The 19,891-nt window shown below is 43.5% G+C and overlaps 1 protein-coding gene and 1 pseudogene across 1 annotated transcript in view; one reads left to right on the top strand and one right to left on the bottom strand.

Annotated features, from left to right (window-relative positions):
- The first annotated feature begins 266 nt into the window (after positions 1 to 266).
- LOC104653839 lies at positions 267 to 1,990 on the top strand (annotated as a pseudogene).
- A 4,304-nt stretch (positions 1,991 to 6,294) lies between these two features.
- The window catches only part of TAF1 (TATA-box binding protein associated factor 1), a 99,349-nt gene continuing 85,752 nt past the window's right edge, over positions 6,295 to 19,891 (bottom strand). Inside the window, 6 exon segments of the mRNA XM_030933770.1 lie at positions 6,295 to 8,466; positions 11,761 to 11,938; positions 12,868 to 13,024; positions 14,208 to 14,333; positions 17,678 to 17,794; positions 18,290 to 18,357. Of these exon segments, the coding sequence (XP_030789630.1) occupies positions 8,247 to 8,466; positions 11,761 to 11,938; positions 12,868 to 13,024; positions 14,208 to 14,333; positions 17,678 to 17,794; positions 18,290 to 18,357 (866 nt within the window). The 3' untranslated portion in view covers positions 6,295 to 8,246.

Raw genomic sequence — 19,891 nt, 5'->3', positions numbered from 1 at the left:
AACAAAACAAAACAAAACAAAAAACTAGCAACCTCACCCACACCCTCTCACATCACTTTTATTTTCTAAATAGTGCTTCTCACTCTTATTTGTTATTGTCTCCTTCCTTCACTAAATTCTAAGCACTTTGAGGGAAGGGGCTGTTTTATTCATTGCTGTATCTAGAACAAGCTTGTCCAACCTGTGGCCCACAGGCCACATGCGGCCCAGGATGGCTTTGAATGTGGCTCAACGCAAATTCGTAAACTTTCTTAAAACATTATGAGGACCAAGAAGCAGGTTCTCTGCTCCTTCTGGGATCTCCACCAGGTTCAGCCCGCCTGCTTCCACTCCTGCCTCCACCATGTCCATCAGGGTGACCCAGAAGTCCTACAAGGTGTCCACCTCTGGCCCCCGACGCTTCAGCAGCCACTCCTACATGAGCGGGCCCGGTGCCTGCATCAGCTCCTTGAGCTTCTCCCGAGTGGGCAGCCGCAGCTTCCAGGGTGGCCTGGACAGAGGCTATGGTGGGGCCAGCGGCATGGAGGCATCACTGCCGTCACGGTCAACCAGAGCCTGCTGAGCCCCCTTAACTTGGTGGTGGACCCCAATATCCAGGCTGTGCGCACCCAGGAGGAGCAGATCAAGACCTTCAACAACAAGTTTGCCTCCTTCATAGACAAGGTACAGTACCTGAAGCAGCAGAACAAGATGCTGGAGACCAAGTGGAGCCTCCTGCAGCAGCATAAGATGGCTCGGAGCAACATGGACAACATGTTGGAGAACTACATCAACAACCTTAGGTGGCAGCTGGAGACTCTGGGCCAGCAGAAGCTGAAGCTGGAGGCAGAGCTTTGCAACATGCAGGGGGTGGTGGAGGACTTCAAGAACAACTATGAGGATGAGCTCAATACGCGTACATACAGAGATGGAGAATGAATTTGTCCTCATCAAGAAGGATGTGGATGAAACTTACATGAACAAGGTAGAGATAGAGTCTCGCCTGGAAGGGCTGACTGATGAGATCAACTTCCTCAGGCAGCTCTATGAAGAGGAGATCCAGGAGCTGCAGTCCGAGATCTCGGACACATCTGTGGTGCTGTCCATGGACAACAGCTACTCCCTGGACATGGACAGCATCATTGCTGAGGTCAAGGTGCATTATGAGGAGACCGCCAACCGCAACCAGGCTGAGGCTGAGGGCATGTACCAGATCAAGTATGAGGAGTTGCAGACGCTGGCTGGGAAGCACAGGGATGACCTGCGGTGTCCAAAGACTGAGAACTCTCAGACGAACTGGAACATCAGCCGGTTCCGGGCTGAGATTGAGGGTCTTAAAGGCCAGAGGGCTTCCCTGGAGGCCGCCATCGCAGATGCTGAGCAGCCAGGGGAGCTGGCCGTTAAGGATGCCAATGCCAAGCTGTCCGAGCTGGAGGCAGCCCTGCAGCAGGCCAAACAGGACCTGGTGTGGCAGCTGCGTGAGTACCCAGAGCTGATGAACGTCAAGCGGGCCCTGGACATCGAGATCGCCACCTACAGGAAGCTGCTGGAGGGTGAGGAGAGCCGGCTGGAGTCTGGGATGCAGAACATGAGTATCCATATGACGACCACCAGCGGCTATGCAGGTGGTCTGAGCTTGGCCTATGGGGACCTCACAAGACTCAGCCTCGGCTACGGCACAGGCTCCAGCTCCTTCAGCTGCACCAGCTCCATCAGGGCCATGGTTGTGAAGAAGATCGAGACCCGCGATGAGAAGCTGGTGTCTGAGTCCTCTGATGTCCTGCCCAAGTGTACAGCTGCACCGCCCCTCCCAGCCTGCCCCTTCTGTGACTTCCCTAGAGCCCAGGAGGGAGGCCGCTGTGCAGGGGAGCACAGGGAACAGGAGACCCACCTGAGGCTCAGCCCTAGCCCTCAGTCCTCCTGCGGGGGAATTTACTGCCTGGGGACCCCCCCTTGTCCATGCCTCCAGCTACAAAACAATTCAACTGCCTTTTTTTTTGGTCCAAAATAAAACCTCAGCTAGCTCTGCAGAAAAAAAAAAAAAAAAGATTTATGCGGCGTTTTTATTAAAAAGCTCATCAGCTATCGTTAGTGTATTTTATGCGTGGCCCAAGACAATTCTTCTTCCAATGTGGCCCAGGGAAGTCAAAAGATTGGACACTTCTGATCTAGAATAATGCCTGGTATCCATTAGACTCAATGAATATTGACTGACTGAAATAATCCACATCTAATCAGTCATCAAATTTTATATAGATTCTACCTCCTAAATTCTCTCAAATCTCTGACCACTGTTCCTGCCTTACAGCTGATTCGTGTCTCACCTAATGACTACCATAACCATTTCCAGTCCTGCTCTTTACCATCCACATTCTGAATTGCTGCTGAAATGATCCCAGTCCTTCAACAGATCCCCACTGCCTTTAGGATAAAGTCCAAATTCTTTAGCAAAGCATACAGAGCTCTGGAGATCTGGACACTGGCTAATTCCTCAGTTTCAGTTCTTGCCAGCCCTTCCATGTGTACCATGCTGTAACCATTCCTAATTCCTTAATCACATGCTCCTTGCACATGCTATTTTTTCTGCCTGGAATGATAACCATTCCCTACCCCCATTGCTTGCTTCACCTAATTCAAGCTAGTAAGCTCTGGAAAGGTTTCCTTAGATCCAGAGTTGGCGTTACTCTGTACCTTCAAAGTACACCGTATGTATTTTATCATTTCACTTATCACACTCTTGCATGGACTTGTCTAACACTAGACCATGAGCGGTATTCACAGTACCTAGCACAGTGCTTGGTATAGAGTAGTCAAGAGAGCGTTACTGAAATGAAATGAAATTCACCGATCTATTCCTTATAACCAGGTCTTCACCCCAGACTGCTTTACTATCTGTGCTTCTACACACTGACTAGTTGTGTTGCTAAGTACCTTTAAAGGAAAAACAGGCCGGGCGCGGTGGCTCATGCCTGTAATCCCAGAACTTTGGAAGGCCGAGACGGGTGGATCATGAGGTCAGAAGATCAGGACCATCCTGGCTAACACGGTGAAACCCCATCTCTACCAAAAACACAAAATATTAGCCAGGCATGGTGGCACGCATCTGTAATCCTAGCTACTCGGAAGGCTGAGGCAGGAGAATCACTTGAACCTGGGAGGCAGAAGCTGCAGTGAGCCGAGATCGCAGTCACTACACTCCAGCTTGGGCAACAGAGTGAGACTCCGTCTCAAAAAAACAGAAATAAAAATAAAGGGAAAAAAATCACACCACAATAAGTGGGTACCATTTTAAATTAAGTCTTCAACCTTGCTTGTACATTAAGCATCCAGTAATCCTTTCATGGATCCCTAGTCAGCTCCAGCTCCCATTTTCATCGGTGACTATTATAAGATTAAAAACAGGCCGGGTGCAGTGGCTCAAGCCTGTAATCCCAGCACTTTGGGAGGCCGAGACGGGCAGATCACGAGGTCAGGAGATCTAGACCATCCTGGCTAACACGGTGAAACCCCGTCTCTACTAAAAAATGCAAAAAAAAAAAAAAAAAACTAGCCGGGCAAGGTGGCGGGCGCCTGTAGTCCCAGCTACTCAGGAGGCTGAGGCAGGAGAATGGCGTAAACCCGGGAGGCGGAGCTTGCAGTGAGCTGAGATCCGGCCACTGCACCCCAGCCTGGGCGACAGAGGGAGACTCCGTCTCAAAAAAAAAAAGATTAAAAACAAAAATGCTTATTTTTTTTGAGATGGGAGTCTTACTCTGTCATCCAGGCTAGAGAGCAGTGGCACGATCCTGGCTCACTGCAACCTCCGCCTTCCAGGTTCAAGTAGTTCTCCTGCCTCAGCCTCCGGAGTAGTTGGGATTACAGGCACGTGCCACCATGCCTAATTTTTTTTTGTAGTAGAGATGGGGTTTCACCACGTTGGTCAGGCTGGTCTCAAACTCCTGACCTCAAGTGACCCACCCGCGTCAGCCTTCCAAAGTGCTAGGATTAGAGATGTGAGCCACCGCACCCAGCCAATTTTCCTTTAACAGCTGCATACTTTTTCACTGAATGGATATGCCATAATTCAACCTCTCTGCTACTGGACATTTAGCTTGTTTCCAGTTTCTCATTAACCCCCACAGTAGGATGGTATTCAAGCCCTCATTCCCATTTTCACTTTTGTCATAAGGATGATCTTACAGTTTCACAGAGGAAGCTGAAGCTATGAAGCGTGAACTCCTCAATTTCCCATCTCCCTATCTACACAATGATAATTACATCCATTCTTTTGTCTCTCTCAGGGGAAGATCTCTCTCCTCTAAGTCAGTATCTCTACCTGTTAGCTAACATCCTCTCCTGTTTTCACAGGTCCTTCCAACAATTATCCTGTCTTGCTTTCTTTCCCTAAGCCTACATAGGTATCCATATTTGTCTTCCATGTTAAGACTGTGCGTCTCCCTAGCTTCTTGAAAGAGTAGTCTATTATCTTTATCATCACTTCCTCACCTCCCATTTGTTCCTTGCCCTACTGCTGGTGAAATTACAATCTCGCTACTCTGTTAAAACAGCTTTTTGATCGCTCAGGTCACCAGGGACCTGCTAGTTGCCAAATTCAAATGCTCTCTTGGGTCTGACTTGACTTTTCTGTGGTAAATATGTTGTCTTTTTCTCTTCCTTAAATCCCTTCCTTAGTTTGAGAAATATTACTCTTCAGGCTATTTCTCACCACCCCTAAATACTGGTCTTCACCAGGAGTCTATCCTCTGTACTCTGACTCTACACATTTCCTGGGTGATCTCACCTACTTCCAAGATTGTACAAATCCTAAACTTTATACATACCGTACTTCAAACTTACATGCTTCAAAACTAAGCTTAGCTGTTTCCCCCTGCCTTCCACCCTCAACCTGTTCAGTAAATGGCATCACTATTTATCCAGTCACCCAGATCAGAAATCTAGGTTCCACTCCCTTACTTTCCATTTTGCACTCAGTCACCAAGATATACCACTCATTCCATCCCTGCTGTCAATGCCTTAGTCACAGTTTAGGTCTCCAGCATCTCTTATCTGGCATCACCCCTTCTCCACTCTATTTTCATACTGCTGCCAGAGTGATTGCTTTAAAATGAGCATTTCATCCTGAGCTTGTGATCACTATACTACATAGGTTCCCTACATTCCAGCCGTCTATAACTATATGTAGTTCTATGAACATGTTGCTTCATGCTCCTAAGCATTCTGTTCCCTCTGTTTAGAATGCCCTCCCATCCCACCCCTATGACCATCTAGTAAATTCCTTTCCACTCTTCATGATTTTTTTAAGGGTCTCCTCTGTGAAGCATTCTTGTTCGTACTTTGTAAAGAATCAAGAACTTTTTCCTCTCACCACGGATTCTTGTAAATATTTATTGCAATGATCACTTTTTATTAAACTTTTTTATTTACATATCTACCTCTCATTCTAGACCCTAAGTTCCTTGCAATCAGGGAGTATATCTGACTTCTCTATCAGCATCTGGCAGGCTGCTTATAAAAACAGGTGGTTTGGCCAGCCAGGCACAGTGGCTCATGCCTGTAATCCCAGCACTTTGGGAGGGCAAGGTAGGTGGATTGCTTGAGGTCAAGAGCTCTAGACCAGCCTGGCCAACATGGCAAAACCCCGTCTTGGCTGGGTGCGGTGGCTCACGCCTGTAATCCCAGCACTTTTAGAGGCCGAGGCGGGCGGATCCCCTGAGGTCAGGAGTTCGAAACCAGACTGGCCAACATGGCGAAACGACTCTACTAAAAATACAAAAATTAGCTGGGTATGGTGGCAGGCGTCTGTAATCCCAGCTACTGAGGAGGCTGAGGCACAAGAATCGCTTGAACCCGGGAGGCGGAGGTTGCAGTGAGCTGAGATTGCACCATTGCACTCCAGCCTACAAAAACTAGCCTGGTGTGGTGATGGGTGCCTGTAATCCCAGTTACTCAGGAGGCCGAAGCAAGAAAATCACTTGAACCCCGGAGGTGGAGGCTGCAGTGAGCCGAGATCACACCACTGCACTCCAGCCTGGGCAACAGAGGGAGACTCCATTTAAAAAAAACAAAACAAAAAAAGGTGGCATGATAAATGTTGAAATGAACCAATGAATACCATGTACTCACCCAATCCTCCCAACCAAAATTCTGGAAGCCACCTTCCATTCCTCCTTCTCTACCCCCAAATGCCAAGTCCTACTCCCTAAAGATCTCTCAAATCCATCCCTCTCCTCCCCATCCCAATACCATAGCACCAGTTTGGGCTCCATTCTCTCTTACTTGAACTAGATCCATCCAAACCATTCTCCACACTACTGCTGGAATTTTTTAAAAATTTTATTACAAAAATAATACACACTTGTAAAAAAATTCAAACAATACAGAAATAAAAGCACAATATCCCACCCAGCATACATAACAAACACAGAAGCCCCCTCCCCTCCAATCCCATTCCTGGGGGGTTATCATTGTGAACAGTTAGCATATATCCTTTCAGACGTTTACCTTTGCATACACAAGTATATATATAAACACATATAAATAAACACACATGGTTCTATGTCTTACAAAAATGGGATCACATATATCTGTTACATAGTTCTTCAATTTCTTTCTTCATTCACACATTACACAGATTTCTAAAACACAAACCTGATTACATCACTCCTCTAACAGCTTATTTCCCATAATATAAAAATCATACACATTAACATCAAACACAAAGCTTGTGATGATATACTTCCTGCCCATCTTTCAGTCTCATCTCTAGCCATTCCAGCATTAAAGGACTGGAATATAAACCATCCTAAATCCTTCCTGGAATACGGCAGTTACAAACAAACAAACTAGAAACACATTCTGCCATTTCTAGACTGTGGCCTTCCCATTCATGTTACACTTTGCCTGGACTTTTCCATCTGGCAAGCTTCTACTAATTCTAAAACAATCAGCTTAAAATTATCTCTAGGAAGACTTCCCTGACTTTTCAGACATGATTACTCCTCTATTTCCCCTATACTTTACAGCAAGCTTCTTAATTGCATTTATCTCACAGTACTATAATGATTTATTAACATGTTTTGAATTCCACTTCCCCTCCCCCAACTCGATGGTGAGCTCTTTGGGTAAAAGGGATTTGTCTTATTTACCTTTGTATACCAAGGATCTGATAGAGAGCTTATCATGAAAAGCAGATGCTCAGTAACATATCTGTTGAGGGTTTTATGATTCTAGGAACATTTACTGAGTACTTACTATGCACAGAACCATATCCTAAGCATGAAAAGAAACACAAGACACAGTCATTGCCCTAAGAAACTTACCATTTTCCTACCATTTCCCCTGAGGCGGGAGGGACAGAAAACATTTAGATGGCAACATTATCATTTCTGACATATAGGCTGTTTCAAAATTTACAGTAATTTGCCTCAAATCCATTTAGGAACTAGGCATTGCATAATTAAATAATAAAATAATGGGCAGTATGTCACATAGATTTAAGTGTAGCAGAGTCCACTAGAACCCAAGTCTCTGTCCCAGCAGGAGGGCTCTCATCTGTTCCAGCCTGTAAATTAGAAAAGTGAGATGATACCATGCTTGAAAATTTTCTTTTTTTGAGATGGAATCTCACTCTTTCACCCAGGCTGGAGTGCAGTGGCGTTATCTCCACTCACTGCAACCTCTGCCTCCCTGGGTTCAAGCGATTCTCCTGCCTCAGCCTCCCAAGTAGCTGGGATTACAGGCATACGCCACCACGCCTGGCTAATTTTCATATGTTTAGTAGAGATGAGGTTTCGCTATGTTGGCCAAGCTGGTCTCGAACTTCTGACCTCAGGTGATCCGCCTGCCTCGGCCTCCCAGAGTGCTGAGATTACAGGTGTGAGCCACCACGCCCGGCCGGAAATTTCCTAATACATCAAGAGGACATAAAGTTACTAGTTCTTTCATAATTTCCCCTCCTTCCCCAGGGAAAAATTATACCAAAAGCAATACATGGAGTTAAAGGAGGACACGGGAAAATGAGCTTGCTCTTTTTGGTAGTGGTAGGGGAAAGGGGGTTGCTTTGTTTTAAATCAAAGGGTGATACTGCCCCAGGAAGATTAGGAGAGGTGATTTATTATCATTTACTTACTACTTTTAAAAAGGCTAAGGTGTTAGTTAATTTCATGATTTCAGGATCAGATACTGTACAAATATGAACAAACTGGGGAAAGGTGAACCACCTAGGCTGGAGAACAGGGAAGGCTGACCAAGGAGGCCCAAAGGAAGCCTCATTCATCAGAGTCCAAGTCACTGTCCCCAGCAATGGAGTGGAAATCCTCACTGTCCTCCTCGTCCTCTGACAGGTGGACCTGGCTTAGTACGCTCGGCCCAGAGCGCTGCTCTTCCTCCTCATCTTCTTCCTCCTCTGATACCTCATACCCACCGATGCTGCTGAAGCTTGTGTCTTGGGTGTTCGACTTGGGATCAGGCTCCTCATAGCTCCCATAACTGAGAAGAGAAACATGTCATCTCTCAAGCTCGGACACCATCCTCTAGCTGACCATTCCCATTCTCAGTGCCACCAAAGGATAAGCCCATCTCACCTCCCCTGGACACTAAAGTGACTGGTTCTGAACTATTCTACATGCCCCTGAGAGAAAAATGATCCTGTTCAAAAACATCAACTTGCCAACTTCATATACACAAGAACCTGAATGGAAGAAACTCCCTTACACCTGAACAACACACTGCCATCTTACATGACCATAAATGCTCTGACAGCCTCATGGTTTCATCTACCACTTACAGTATCCAATTAGTCAATAGTCCTGAAGATTCTCTCTTCAATATATCTTGTCTCTATCCCCTCCTTTCCATCCCGACTCTGCCTGCCTTGGCTTAGTCCTTTGTTATCTCTGGCCTGCACTACTGAAGTAAGTCGTCATGCCTCCAGTCTTGCTCTCCTCCAATTACTTCTTCACACTTCTGCCAGAGTGCTCTTTATTTTTTTGTTTGTTTGTTTATTCTTAATTTTACTTGAAAAACAAAAATCACACAAGTAATGCACGTTCACTGGTTGAAAAAATTAGAACATACACCAGAAAAAATTTTTAAAAAATCATCAATAACTCCATCATCCGAGATAATCTTTTGGTATATTACCTTCCAAAATTTTCTGTGCACTTTAGATGCTTGAACGTTTTTGTTTAATTTACAAAATTGCGATACTCTACATACTCTCCAGGAATCTGCCTTCTTCACTAATGATTATAACGAACATCTTCCCGTGTCAATAAACATACGTCTATAGCATAATTTTAATAGCTACACGGTATTCCGCCATATGGCTGTAACATGACTTAACAGCCTCTCACTAGGACATTGAAGCTGTCTCCAATTATTCCACTATTAGGAACAATGCTGTCATAAAACATCCTTACACAAACATTCTGATGGTGTGTTAATTATTCCCACAAAATAATTTCCTAGATGTGGATTTTTTGGGCCAAAGGGGATGCACATTTTTAAATGTTTTTATTTATGATGATAAATTGCTAAGCCTCTCTCCAAACCACCCCATTTTTATCAATCAACATTACCACCAGTAGTTTGAGAATGTCTTTTTCCTCATAATCTTTCCAAACACTAGGCATTATCATTCATTTTAATCACCAATATGATACGTAAAAAATTGCACTTCGTGGTTTTACTGCATTTCTTTATTAGGGGAGTTATTATTATTATTATTTTGAGACTGAGTCTCGCTCTGTCACCAGGCTGGAGTACAGTGGCACGATCTCGGCTCACTGTAACCTCTGCCTCCTGGGTTCAAGCGATTCTCCTGCCTCAGCCTCCCCAGCAGCTGGGACTACAGGTGTGACCAGGTCCAGCTAATTTTTGTATTTTTAGTAGAGACAGGGTTTCACCATGTTGGCCAGGATGGTCTCGATCTCTTGACCTTGTGATCCACCTGCCTCAGCCTCCCAAAGTGCTGGGATTATAGGCATGAGCCACCGCGCCCGGCTGGAAGTTATTTTTTCATATGATATATTGGTCATTTACATTTCTTTTTTTGTTGTTGTTGTTGTTGTTTTGTTTTTGAGACAGTCTTGCTGTGTCACCCAGGCTGGAGTGCAGTGGCGCAATCTCTGCTCACTGCAAGCTCTGCCTCCCAGGTTCACGCCATTCTCCTGTCTCAGCCTCCCGAGTAGCTGGGACTACAGGTGCCTGCCACCACGCCCGACTAATTTTTTTTTTGTATTTTTAGTAGAGACAGGGTTTCACCGTGTTAGCCAGGATGGTCTCGATCTCCTGACCTCCTGATCCACCCGCCTCGGCCTCCCAAAGTGCTGGGATTACAGGCTTGAGCCACCACGCCCGGCTACATTTCTTTTCTAAATTAGTTCATACCTTTGCCCATTTTTCTTTTGGGGCACAGGACAATCTTTCTAAAATGTAAATCTGGTCATACTATTCTCATTCAATGACTGCCCAGAACTTTCAGGCCCTTCATGATTTGGTATTTACCTACCTCTTTAAATCATTTCTATCACATGAATTATAGATCTTACACGGATCAATCAAAAAATCTCCAGTCACACTGAGCTACGTGTGTTCTCTAAAAGTGTTTCATGCCTGTAAAATGTTTCATGCCTGTGTCTTCATATAGGCTCTTCCTAGTCTCTGGAATGCCCATTGCTTTCTTTTTCGTTTAGCTAATTCCTATTCATATTTGGCTCAATTTCCTTCTCTAGCCAGCTCTCCTCCCTCCCCACCTCTACCCAAGTTCTAGAAGAGCCCTGCGGTTGCCTAGCATAGCACTTTTCATATTACACTGTGATTGCCTGTTTTAGGTTTCCTACTAGACTCATCTCCTTGAAGGAAGGGACCATATCTTAGTTGGTTTTTGTACTTATGATAAATATTTGCTGAAATAAAAAATTTTAATTTATTTACAATGTTATTTGCGTATTAGCTGCTTGCTGGTTAGATGTATCATAGGTACATTAAATCCAACATGTCCAAAGCCAAATCCAAATCCATTTTTTCCTCCTTTCCTGTCCCATCTAACACGTATTCTTCCTCTTTACCAGAGACATCTCCATTCATTATTCATCTAACCTCCTTACCTCTTTATGTCCCTTTATTTTCCCCACTCCTGACAAGTTTCTGTTGATATCATCATCTGTCCCACATTGTCCCAAGTTATACAAATTTGATGTCACTTCCTTTTCCTTAAACTGATGACTCCTATTACCCACAGGTTAAGGTTAAGGTCCAAATGTCTTAGCATACCTTGTAAAGTCCTTCACAATATAATTCCCCTTGCTATACTTCTGGAGCCTCAACTCCCCAACAAATTCCATTTGCTCTGGAACACACTGTTCTACCTATAAAGATCTCCCCCCCCCCGCCATACTACCTACTTACTAAACTCCTATTAATCTTTTAAGGCCCAATTCAAATGTTCCCTTGTCTGTGAAACTTTTCCCGATAACTCCAAGCAGAGTGAGACACTCCCTTCTCAGTGGTGCCTTGGCACTTTGTCTTACTTATGCTATAGCACTCATCACATTGTATTTATAATGATTTGTTTGTGTCAGTCTCTTCCACTAGGCTGTGAGCTCCTCAAGGGCAGGGTATGTTTTGCTCCTCTGTGTATCCCCAGGACCTAGCACAGTGCCTGGCCCTAGTAGGTGCCCAGGAAATGTTTGATGGATGAAAAGTAATCTGATGCTGGGCCCCTCGACATCATAGCTAGGCACTGATGCCACAGCCCTGTAGCATGTTGCTGCCGATTACCTGATATTGCTATCCTCCAAACCATGGGAAGCCTCCCCACCGTCTCCCTCATAGGACATCATGCTTTCTTCATTTTCCATGTCCATCCTTGTGTTCTCCTGAAGCATGCGGGGTTGTTTGGGTCTTATTCCACCAGATCCCACATCAGAGTCACTTCCACTTTCACTCAGCTGGATAGCTGTAAAAAGAGACAGATTCTGGTTCATCAAGAGTTAAGCTTGACAGATTTAACTTGATCTTTGGTTTGATCTTCCCAAACTAGTAACTCTCACACATCTACACGGGCATCTTGCCTATACTCCTCTCCTCAGATGCCTTTCTTATAACTGCCTAGGGTCAACAGTAGTAGCAAGGTTTGTAGTTTAGAATCTGAATCCAAATAACAATTTCCTTTTCCATCTCATGCCAACCTATCTGTGTTTTTTCTACCATCTACTCCCATACTTTTCCTTGGCCATTGCCATTAATACACAAAACATTAGTCCCCAAACAGGATTTTTCTTAATTTTCCTTCCCTGTTGCCACATATAACACTTTATCATTCTGTTCTCATCTTTTTTCTTTTTCTTTGGAGACAGAGTCTCACTATGTTGCCTAGGCTGTAGTGCAGTGGTATGATCATGGCTCAATGAAGCCTTAAAGTCCTGCACTCAAGCGACCCTCCTGCCTCAGCCTCCTGAGTAACTGGGACTACAGGCACTCGCCACCACACCTAGCTAATTTTTATTTATGTACTTTTTGTAGAGACAGGGTATCGCTATGTTGCCTAGGCTGGTCTCAAACTCCTGGTCTCAAGTATTCCTCCTACCTTGGCTTCCCAAAGTGCTGGGATTACAGGTATGAGCCACTGTGCCCAGCCTTTAACAAGTATCCAAATCAAAGCTCTTATTTAGACACTGTCTTTTCCACTGTCGTATTTTGTACCTCCTGCTAATGAATATGATCATCCTATGCGTGAGTGCTCAGTACTCTCAGGTCTATTGATAGGTATTCAATAAAAGAGGCAGCTTCCAATAAAAGCATATGTGGCCAAGAGCGCCTATCCAGTCCAGTCCTGAGGGTGCTATAGTGAGTTATAAACGAATAGAAGCAATGGTCGAGGCCCACCAGAGAATGGATTGTCTCCTTCTTCATCACTCCCAGCATCTTCCTCATCATCTTCTCCTTCAGACATAAGCAAATCCTCATACAGGACACTGGCTTGAGGCTGTTGTACAGTTCCTTCCTCTTCATCTGCAAGATCACCATCTCCATCTTCACCTTCCTGAATGAGACCAGTTGGGGGTCAAAGTCCTATCAACTGACCACGTAAGAGACCAGAAGCCACCACCAGACACAACCCACCCTCCCCACTCCGCCCATCCCTCCACTTGCTGCCTCACAAGAAGTTAAGTATTTTTGGTGGATAGATTGTTTAGTTGGTCCCAAGGATTAAATTCGGATTGGGGCTCACTAAGGAGACCCCCTGATATCACCTTAGGATTTGGCCTGCCCTGTACTGATGGGGCTCCTATCATATAAGGGTATAACGTAACCATAAGCTTTCTGTAAGCATACTCACTGGGGCTGGAGTCTTAGGTTTCCCATCCTCCTCCTCATCATCATACCCTTCAATATCTACATCAGAGTCTTCCTCGCCCAGCCTACCTCGGCCCTGGCGCATCTGAGTAAGGAACACAAATAGCACATCATTGAGGGACGTGCCTGTAGGAGGAGTTAACCAAGGGCTCTCACCCAGGATGGATGCTCCTCCCTGATATCCCAGCCAACCCCACTGCTAGTGGGGGCTGTTTAGACCGCTCAAGGCATGCGCATTTTCCCCCATTCTTTGGAAATCATAGCCAGAGTAAAAAACCCAAAGAACAGGAAAGGCCCTTAGTCTACTCTTACTGTATCATTACAAAGAGACTCTTTCTTTCTAACCCAAACTTTTCCTTATAGCTTGTGTTGAACTCTTTGGGATAGAAAAACCCAGGGTTTTTACACTTTCCAGTGGAACCCTGACTGAGAATAGCTGTAGAATTTCTGGCTTCAGACTGTATCTTCTGATACCTCTAGAAAAGGTCAATTTTTAAAATTTAATTTTATAAATAATTTTAATTTAAATTACAATACACATAAAGTAGGCCAATTATTTTGAACTGTCTGAGTGCAGTTGGCCATTCTAGTCACCTGTCAGGCTACTCTGATGCTTCATACCCTTTTTTCATACTTGTGCCTTCCCTGAAGTTCTGCTGTGCCTGACTATGCCCATGGGGACAGACAGAAGATAATTCTGGTCACACGACCTGACGCCATCCCAACTTGAAATCCCATTTGTAAGCTTTCATTCCCAGGGCCAAAGGGCCCAGTCATTCTTGACATATGTCACACATCACCATCACTATTCCCCTAGCCCCACCTGCAGGCATAATACCAATCTTATAAAGAGAAAAACAACATCCTACCTGTGTTACTTGCTTTTCTGGAGTGGCAGTGGGAATATCCAAGACAGACATATTACTCTCATCTTGAAATACAGAGGCATCTCGAGACATACTGAGGGATGTGTTGGTATCATACAAATCAGGAGGCTGTGGCACAAAACATACAACTTAGCTTCCATCTAGGAAAGGGAAAATTAAATACAGATAACTCCCCTTTAAAGCATTTACTGGAGAAAAAGATCATGCAGAGCAATTCAGTTAAAGAGAAACAGTCTGACACAGCTTTACAGACAAGTTTTTGGGACTCTTACAAATGTTGCCTATTCTAGTAGACAGGTGCCTGATGCATGTAATCAGAAGCCTGAAGCAGAAATGCACCAAAGCTATGGGACAGTTTTATGCCCTAACAGCCTTTCTGGTCAATAACCTAGTTTTTTCTAAGCCTTGTCTTTTGGTTTTCAGGCCCAAAGCTTAATATCAGTGCTATTTTGATTGCTTGATCTGGAGACATCTAAGAGGAAATGGGATAAAGGAATTTCAATTCCAACAAGAGCATAGAATGCTTTGATAGTCTGAGCCCATCAGAGGATGCCACGAAGCAAAATGGCATGGTGAAAAATCATAGGCTTTGGAGTAAAATGTCCTGGGTTTGAGTCCTGGCTCCAACACTTGCTAGTGAGTAACAAATTACTTAACATCTCTAAGCCTTGATTAACCCAACTATAAAACATGGATGATAATGTCTACCTCACAGGGTTGTTGTGAGAATTAAGAGATGTGTAAGTTCCTTATCCAATACTCAATAAATTATAGATCCCTTCCCTGTTTTCTTCCCTGGAAAGAACAGGGATTTAGCAAATGGACTATTTAGTGACAGGAGGGCAAGAAGGACTAGATAAAGTGCTCACAATATAAAGTGAAAAGAGTAAGACACAAAACCATATTGATCAATTTCATTTTAAAAGTGTGTATATAAACACAAATACATACACCACAGATATGAAAAATAAAAATATTCACACTGGTTGATGTTGCTTCTGAGTGGTGGAAGTGATTACAGGTAACTTATTTCTTGTTTTAATTTTCCAATTTTCTCTAACGAACATGTTACTTTTATCAACAGAAAACCCATATATGCGTTACATTGTGTTTTTTAAAAAAAGAAAACGACTGATTCTGAAGAGGGTTTCGGTGAAATAGAGGCAAAACAAAATTCAAAGCATTACAGAGCAGGTAAATCAGTGTGGAACAGAAGAAGGGAAAAATAAGGGGATGAAATTTCTGCAAAACCCTACAGCACAGTGTAGAAAACCGCAAAGTCAACAGTTTTAGATAAAGTGTTAAGCTGAACAGATGATGCAATGCAAGTTAGGTGGAAATAGTTGAGTGAAAATACATCATTGGGCCGGGTGCATGGCTCACGCCTGTAATCCCAGCACTTTGGGAGGCTGAGGCGGGCCTGAGGTCGGGAGTTCAAGACCAGCCTGACCAACATGAAGAAACCCTGTCTCTACTAAAAATACAAAATTAGCCAGGTATGGTGGCCCATGCCTGTAAAACCAGTTAATCGGGAGGCTGAGGCAGGAGAATTGCTTGAACCCGGGAAGTAGAGGTTGCAGTGAGCCGAGATTGCGCCATTGCACTCCAGCCTGGGCGACAAGAACGAAACTCTGTCTCAAAAAAAAAAAAAAAAAAAAAAAAAAGAAAATACATTACTGACCACCACCATTTAGAAGTCGAAAGGTATGATTACTATCATGCTTCTTACAACCAAAATTGTATTAAGGCAGGTTACACTTTTGCAAACACACTCTAATAACATTTGAGTTTGAGAGTAGTAATGTGTAAGGACAGTCACACAGTCACTCATGTACACCTTCCTCAGGTTAAGAGATAATGAGTTGGTTACTATCTTAAACTGAGTGAAGGGAATGATGAAAAGGTGAACTGGAATAATGAAGCAGTACTATCTAATCCTACTCTTCATAGGAAACCCTCTAACTGCACTAAACAACAGCTAATGCTCAAGAGAGAGAATAGTTGACAGGTTTTCCTTAGCCATTTGAAGTAGCCTGGGAGACGTAGCGAAGAAAGGAAGGTGACTTTGGGGTCCAAAGCTTTGACTCACCAAAGGACTAGGCTTAGGCTGTCCTAGAAATGAGCAAGCCATGTGCCATTCAATGGCTAGACTCTCCTGGGGAATGATGGCTAACACCCAGGCTTTAACTTACCAGAAAGTATCTTGTGGAAGCTGTGGGCCTATTAGCAAATAGCGCCTTCCTGGGACAACATCACTCACCCAAGAACCCTTGACCCAATCTGCCCACACACTCCAAGAGCCTTTCCTTGTTCTGGACCTTTGAAGGAGTATCTGAGGGTTCTTTTATACCTGGCCCCTCAGTAACCTAGGTTGTGAGATGAAAGAGAGAGTAAAAGATAGATAGGGATAGTGCATGAACGAGATACAGAGACAGCAATAATCCAACAGAGGTCACATAAGTTGCATTATCAGTTCAGAGGGAAACCTGGATAGAATGAAAAAAAAAATTTTCCTGTGGAAATTGGCAGAATTCTGCATTAAAATACTTGATTAAATTTGAAAGGGTCTCAGAGAACAGATAAAGATGTATCAGGCAAATTAAATTAACTCATTTAATGTTTACAACAATCTTGAAAAGATTTCAGAGAAAAGGAAACTAAGTGAGAGAGGTTAACTTTCCAAGATTACAAAGCTAGACAACAGGAGAACTAAGACTCAAACCCAGGCCTGTTTTATGTCAAATCTTATGTACTTTCCGCCCTACCATAGTGCCTCCAATACAGAAACCAAGCACCAGTGATGTTCTCTTAAGTCCTATTCTTCAAATATGCCAACCCTCTAAGAGTACAGTAGAGAGGAAATACACTCTTAGTGTATTTCAAGGATTCAGTTAGACCAGGAAGACTAAAAATTTCTTATTTATCCTTCTAATTCTTTTGACACAAACATTTAAGAACATTAGTAGTACTACCTTTCTTCATTTACTAGGAGTCAATCCAGTAAAATGAGTGACTTCTGAGCTACACTGAGATACCTCTGAGGGAATGAGTAATCAAGTGTCTGTAAGGCACAGGAACAATATGGCCCATGTCTGTAACTGAGAAGTCTACACTCCAGGGATGTTCTAGAGTCCCAAAATTCACGGACAAGAAAATTCCCGAGACCCAGAGGATGGCTGGGTCAGGAATTTGGTATTCCCAAACACTGCCTAAACAACTAAGGCCCCACCCCACTCATTCATCCCACAGCTGCCTCGTCTGGATTCAAGGCCACCAAGACCCATGGCCCTCACTCACCTTAGCCTTTGAGAAGACAAGAAAGCACACGAAAGGCATATGAAGAGGAAGGACAGAGAAGAATGGTATCTCAGTAAACGGATTTGTTAACATGCTCCCAATTTCCCAAACCAATAAGAAAACTATACAAGGAAGTACTTAGTCCTCAGACTCACCTGAGGTGTGTAGGGCCCTGGGGTCATTGGGTCCAGGCTTTCTAATTCTGCTTCCTCCAAAGCTGCTTCTTTAGCTGTACAGATATCCTTCTCAAGTTGAGTCAAATGCTCATCATACTGAGAAATAAAGGAAATAAATTCATTCAACATGTATTTTAATTACTGGGGATACAAAAGTATACAAAAGACAAAAATATCTATCTTCATGAAGCTTATGTTCTAGTGGCAGGACACAGATAATAATAAAAATAAATCAAGCAGGGAAGGAAATAGGGGATGTGGAGTTGGGGGGGCAGGGAATACTACATTTTAAAATAGGATAATCAGGGAAGGCTCCTCATTTAAGGGAACAGGATTTCAAAAAGCTAGATCCCAAGGGGACCTCTTTTATTTTTTGAGAATGAGTCTTGCTGTGCCCAGGCTGGAATGCAGAGATATGATCATGACTCACTGCAGCCTTGACCTCCCAGGCTCAAATGATTCTCCTACCTCAGATGAGTAGCTGGGACAACATGCGTTTACCACCACACCCCACTAATTTTAAAATATTTTTTGTAGAGATGGGGTCTCCCTATGTTGCCCAGGCTTGGGACCTCCATCTTTACCACCTACCTCAGTCAATGTCTGGTAACAGACGTTCACAATCTCCTGGGCAGTCTTAGTATACTGACTCTCAGGTCCTATAAATAAAATAAGAAAGTGCCATTATCTTTGCAGACTTGTTCCAGAATTTACATTCTGTCATCAGCAGTGTGTCCCATTATCCTAGACCTAGAAAAATAATTCCTCAGCTTTAACTTGGACTCTTGTTCTACTTTCAGAGGCAGAAAATTTCAAACATATGCAAAACAACACTAACATAATGAACTCCCATGTACTCACTAGCCAGCTTCAATGATTAACACATAGCTAATCTTGTTTCATTTACTTCAATTTTCAGACTCTTCTCAAATTGTTTCGAAGCAAATTCCAGCATCGTAACAATTTTCCTCTAAAAATTTTTCAGTATGTGTTGCAAGGTTTCACCATGTTGGCCAGGCTGCTCTTGGATTCCTGGCCTTAAGTGATCCACTCCCTTCAGCCTCCCAAAGTGCTGGGATTACAGGCATGAGCCACTGTGCCCAGCCTAAGGCTGCTTTTAATAAACAATTATTGGTATAATGGTGGATACATGTCATTATACATTTTTCAAAACCCATATAATGTATACCACCACCAAGAATGAACCATGGACTTGCGGGTGATGATATGTCAATGTAGGTTCATCAACTAACACAATTAATATAACACTCTGGTGCAGGATGTTGTTTTTGTTTTGAGACAGAGTTTCACTCCGTCACAGTGATATGATCACAGCTCACTGCAGCCTTGAATTCCTGGGTGCAAGCATGCACCACCACGCCCATTTTTCTTTGTTTGTTTTAGAGATGGGGGCGTCTCACTATGTTGCACAGGCTGGTCTTGAACTCTTGGCCTCCCAAAGTGCTGGGATTACAGGCGTGAACCACAACGCCCAGCGTGGTGCAAGATGTTGATAACTGGGGAGGCTGTATGTATGTGAGGGCAGGGAGTATATGGGAACTCTCTGTAACTTCTGCTCAATTTTGCCATGAACTAAAGTTGCTCTAAAAACAAACCAACTATATCACATCTAAAATAATTAACAATAATTCTTTAATATTATCAAATAGCCAGCCAAGATTCAAATTTCCCAAATTACTTTATAAACACTCTTTTACATTTATTTCTTTGAATCATAACCCAAAAAAGGTCCATACATTGCATCTGGCTGATGTGTCTCCTTAAGACACTTTTATCTATAAGATGATTCTTAACTATATGGGTCCCCATATGGCCTTAGTTACAAGTTGCAAACTGGTGGCTTATAGCTTTGTTTGACTCACATAAAAACTTAGTTCAGTTTGTAAAAATGGATTGAGCTATACACCCAAAATACATAAAAAACACTTTTCTGTATCTAAGTTATATTTCAATAAAAGGCTTTTAGAAAAAAACTTAGTTGATAACATTTAACACTTGGGAGATTTCACATAAAAACCTAAATTGTCTGGCTTCTTTTAGAAAATTTAAAGATGTGGCCAAGACAGGGTCAGCATTCCTGCAAGGCACCAATGGGCTGGGGCTGAGTAGCAGCTGTTCGTTTTAGATAAAGCATGTGTTCTCCAGGTTATCATAGTCCCTCCCAGGTCTGCT

This window comes from Rhinopithecus roxellana, chromosome 7 (assembly GCF_007565055.1).
Source record: "Rhinopithecus roxellana isolate Shanxi Qingling chromosome 7, ASM756505v1, whole genome shotgun sequence".
Classification (NCBI taxonomy): domain Eukaryota; kingdom Metazoa; phylum Chordata; class Mammalia; order Primates; family Cercopithecidae; genus Rhinopithecus; species Rhinopithecus roxellana.
Note: the sequence above shows the minus strand (reverse complement) of the source record. Positions and strands in the feature narration are given on the sequence as shown.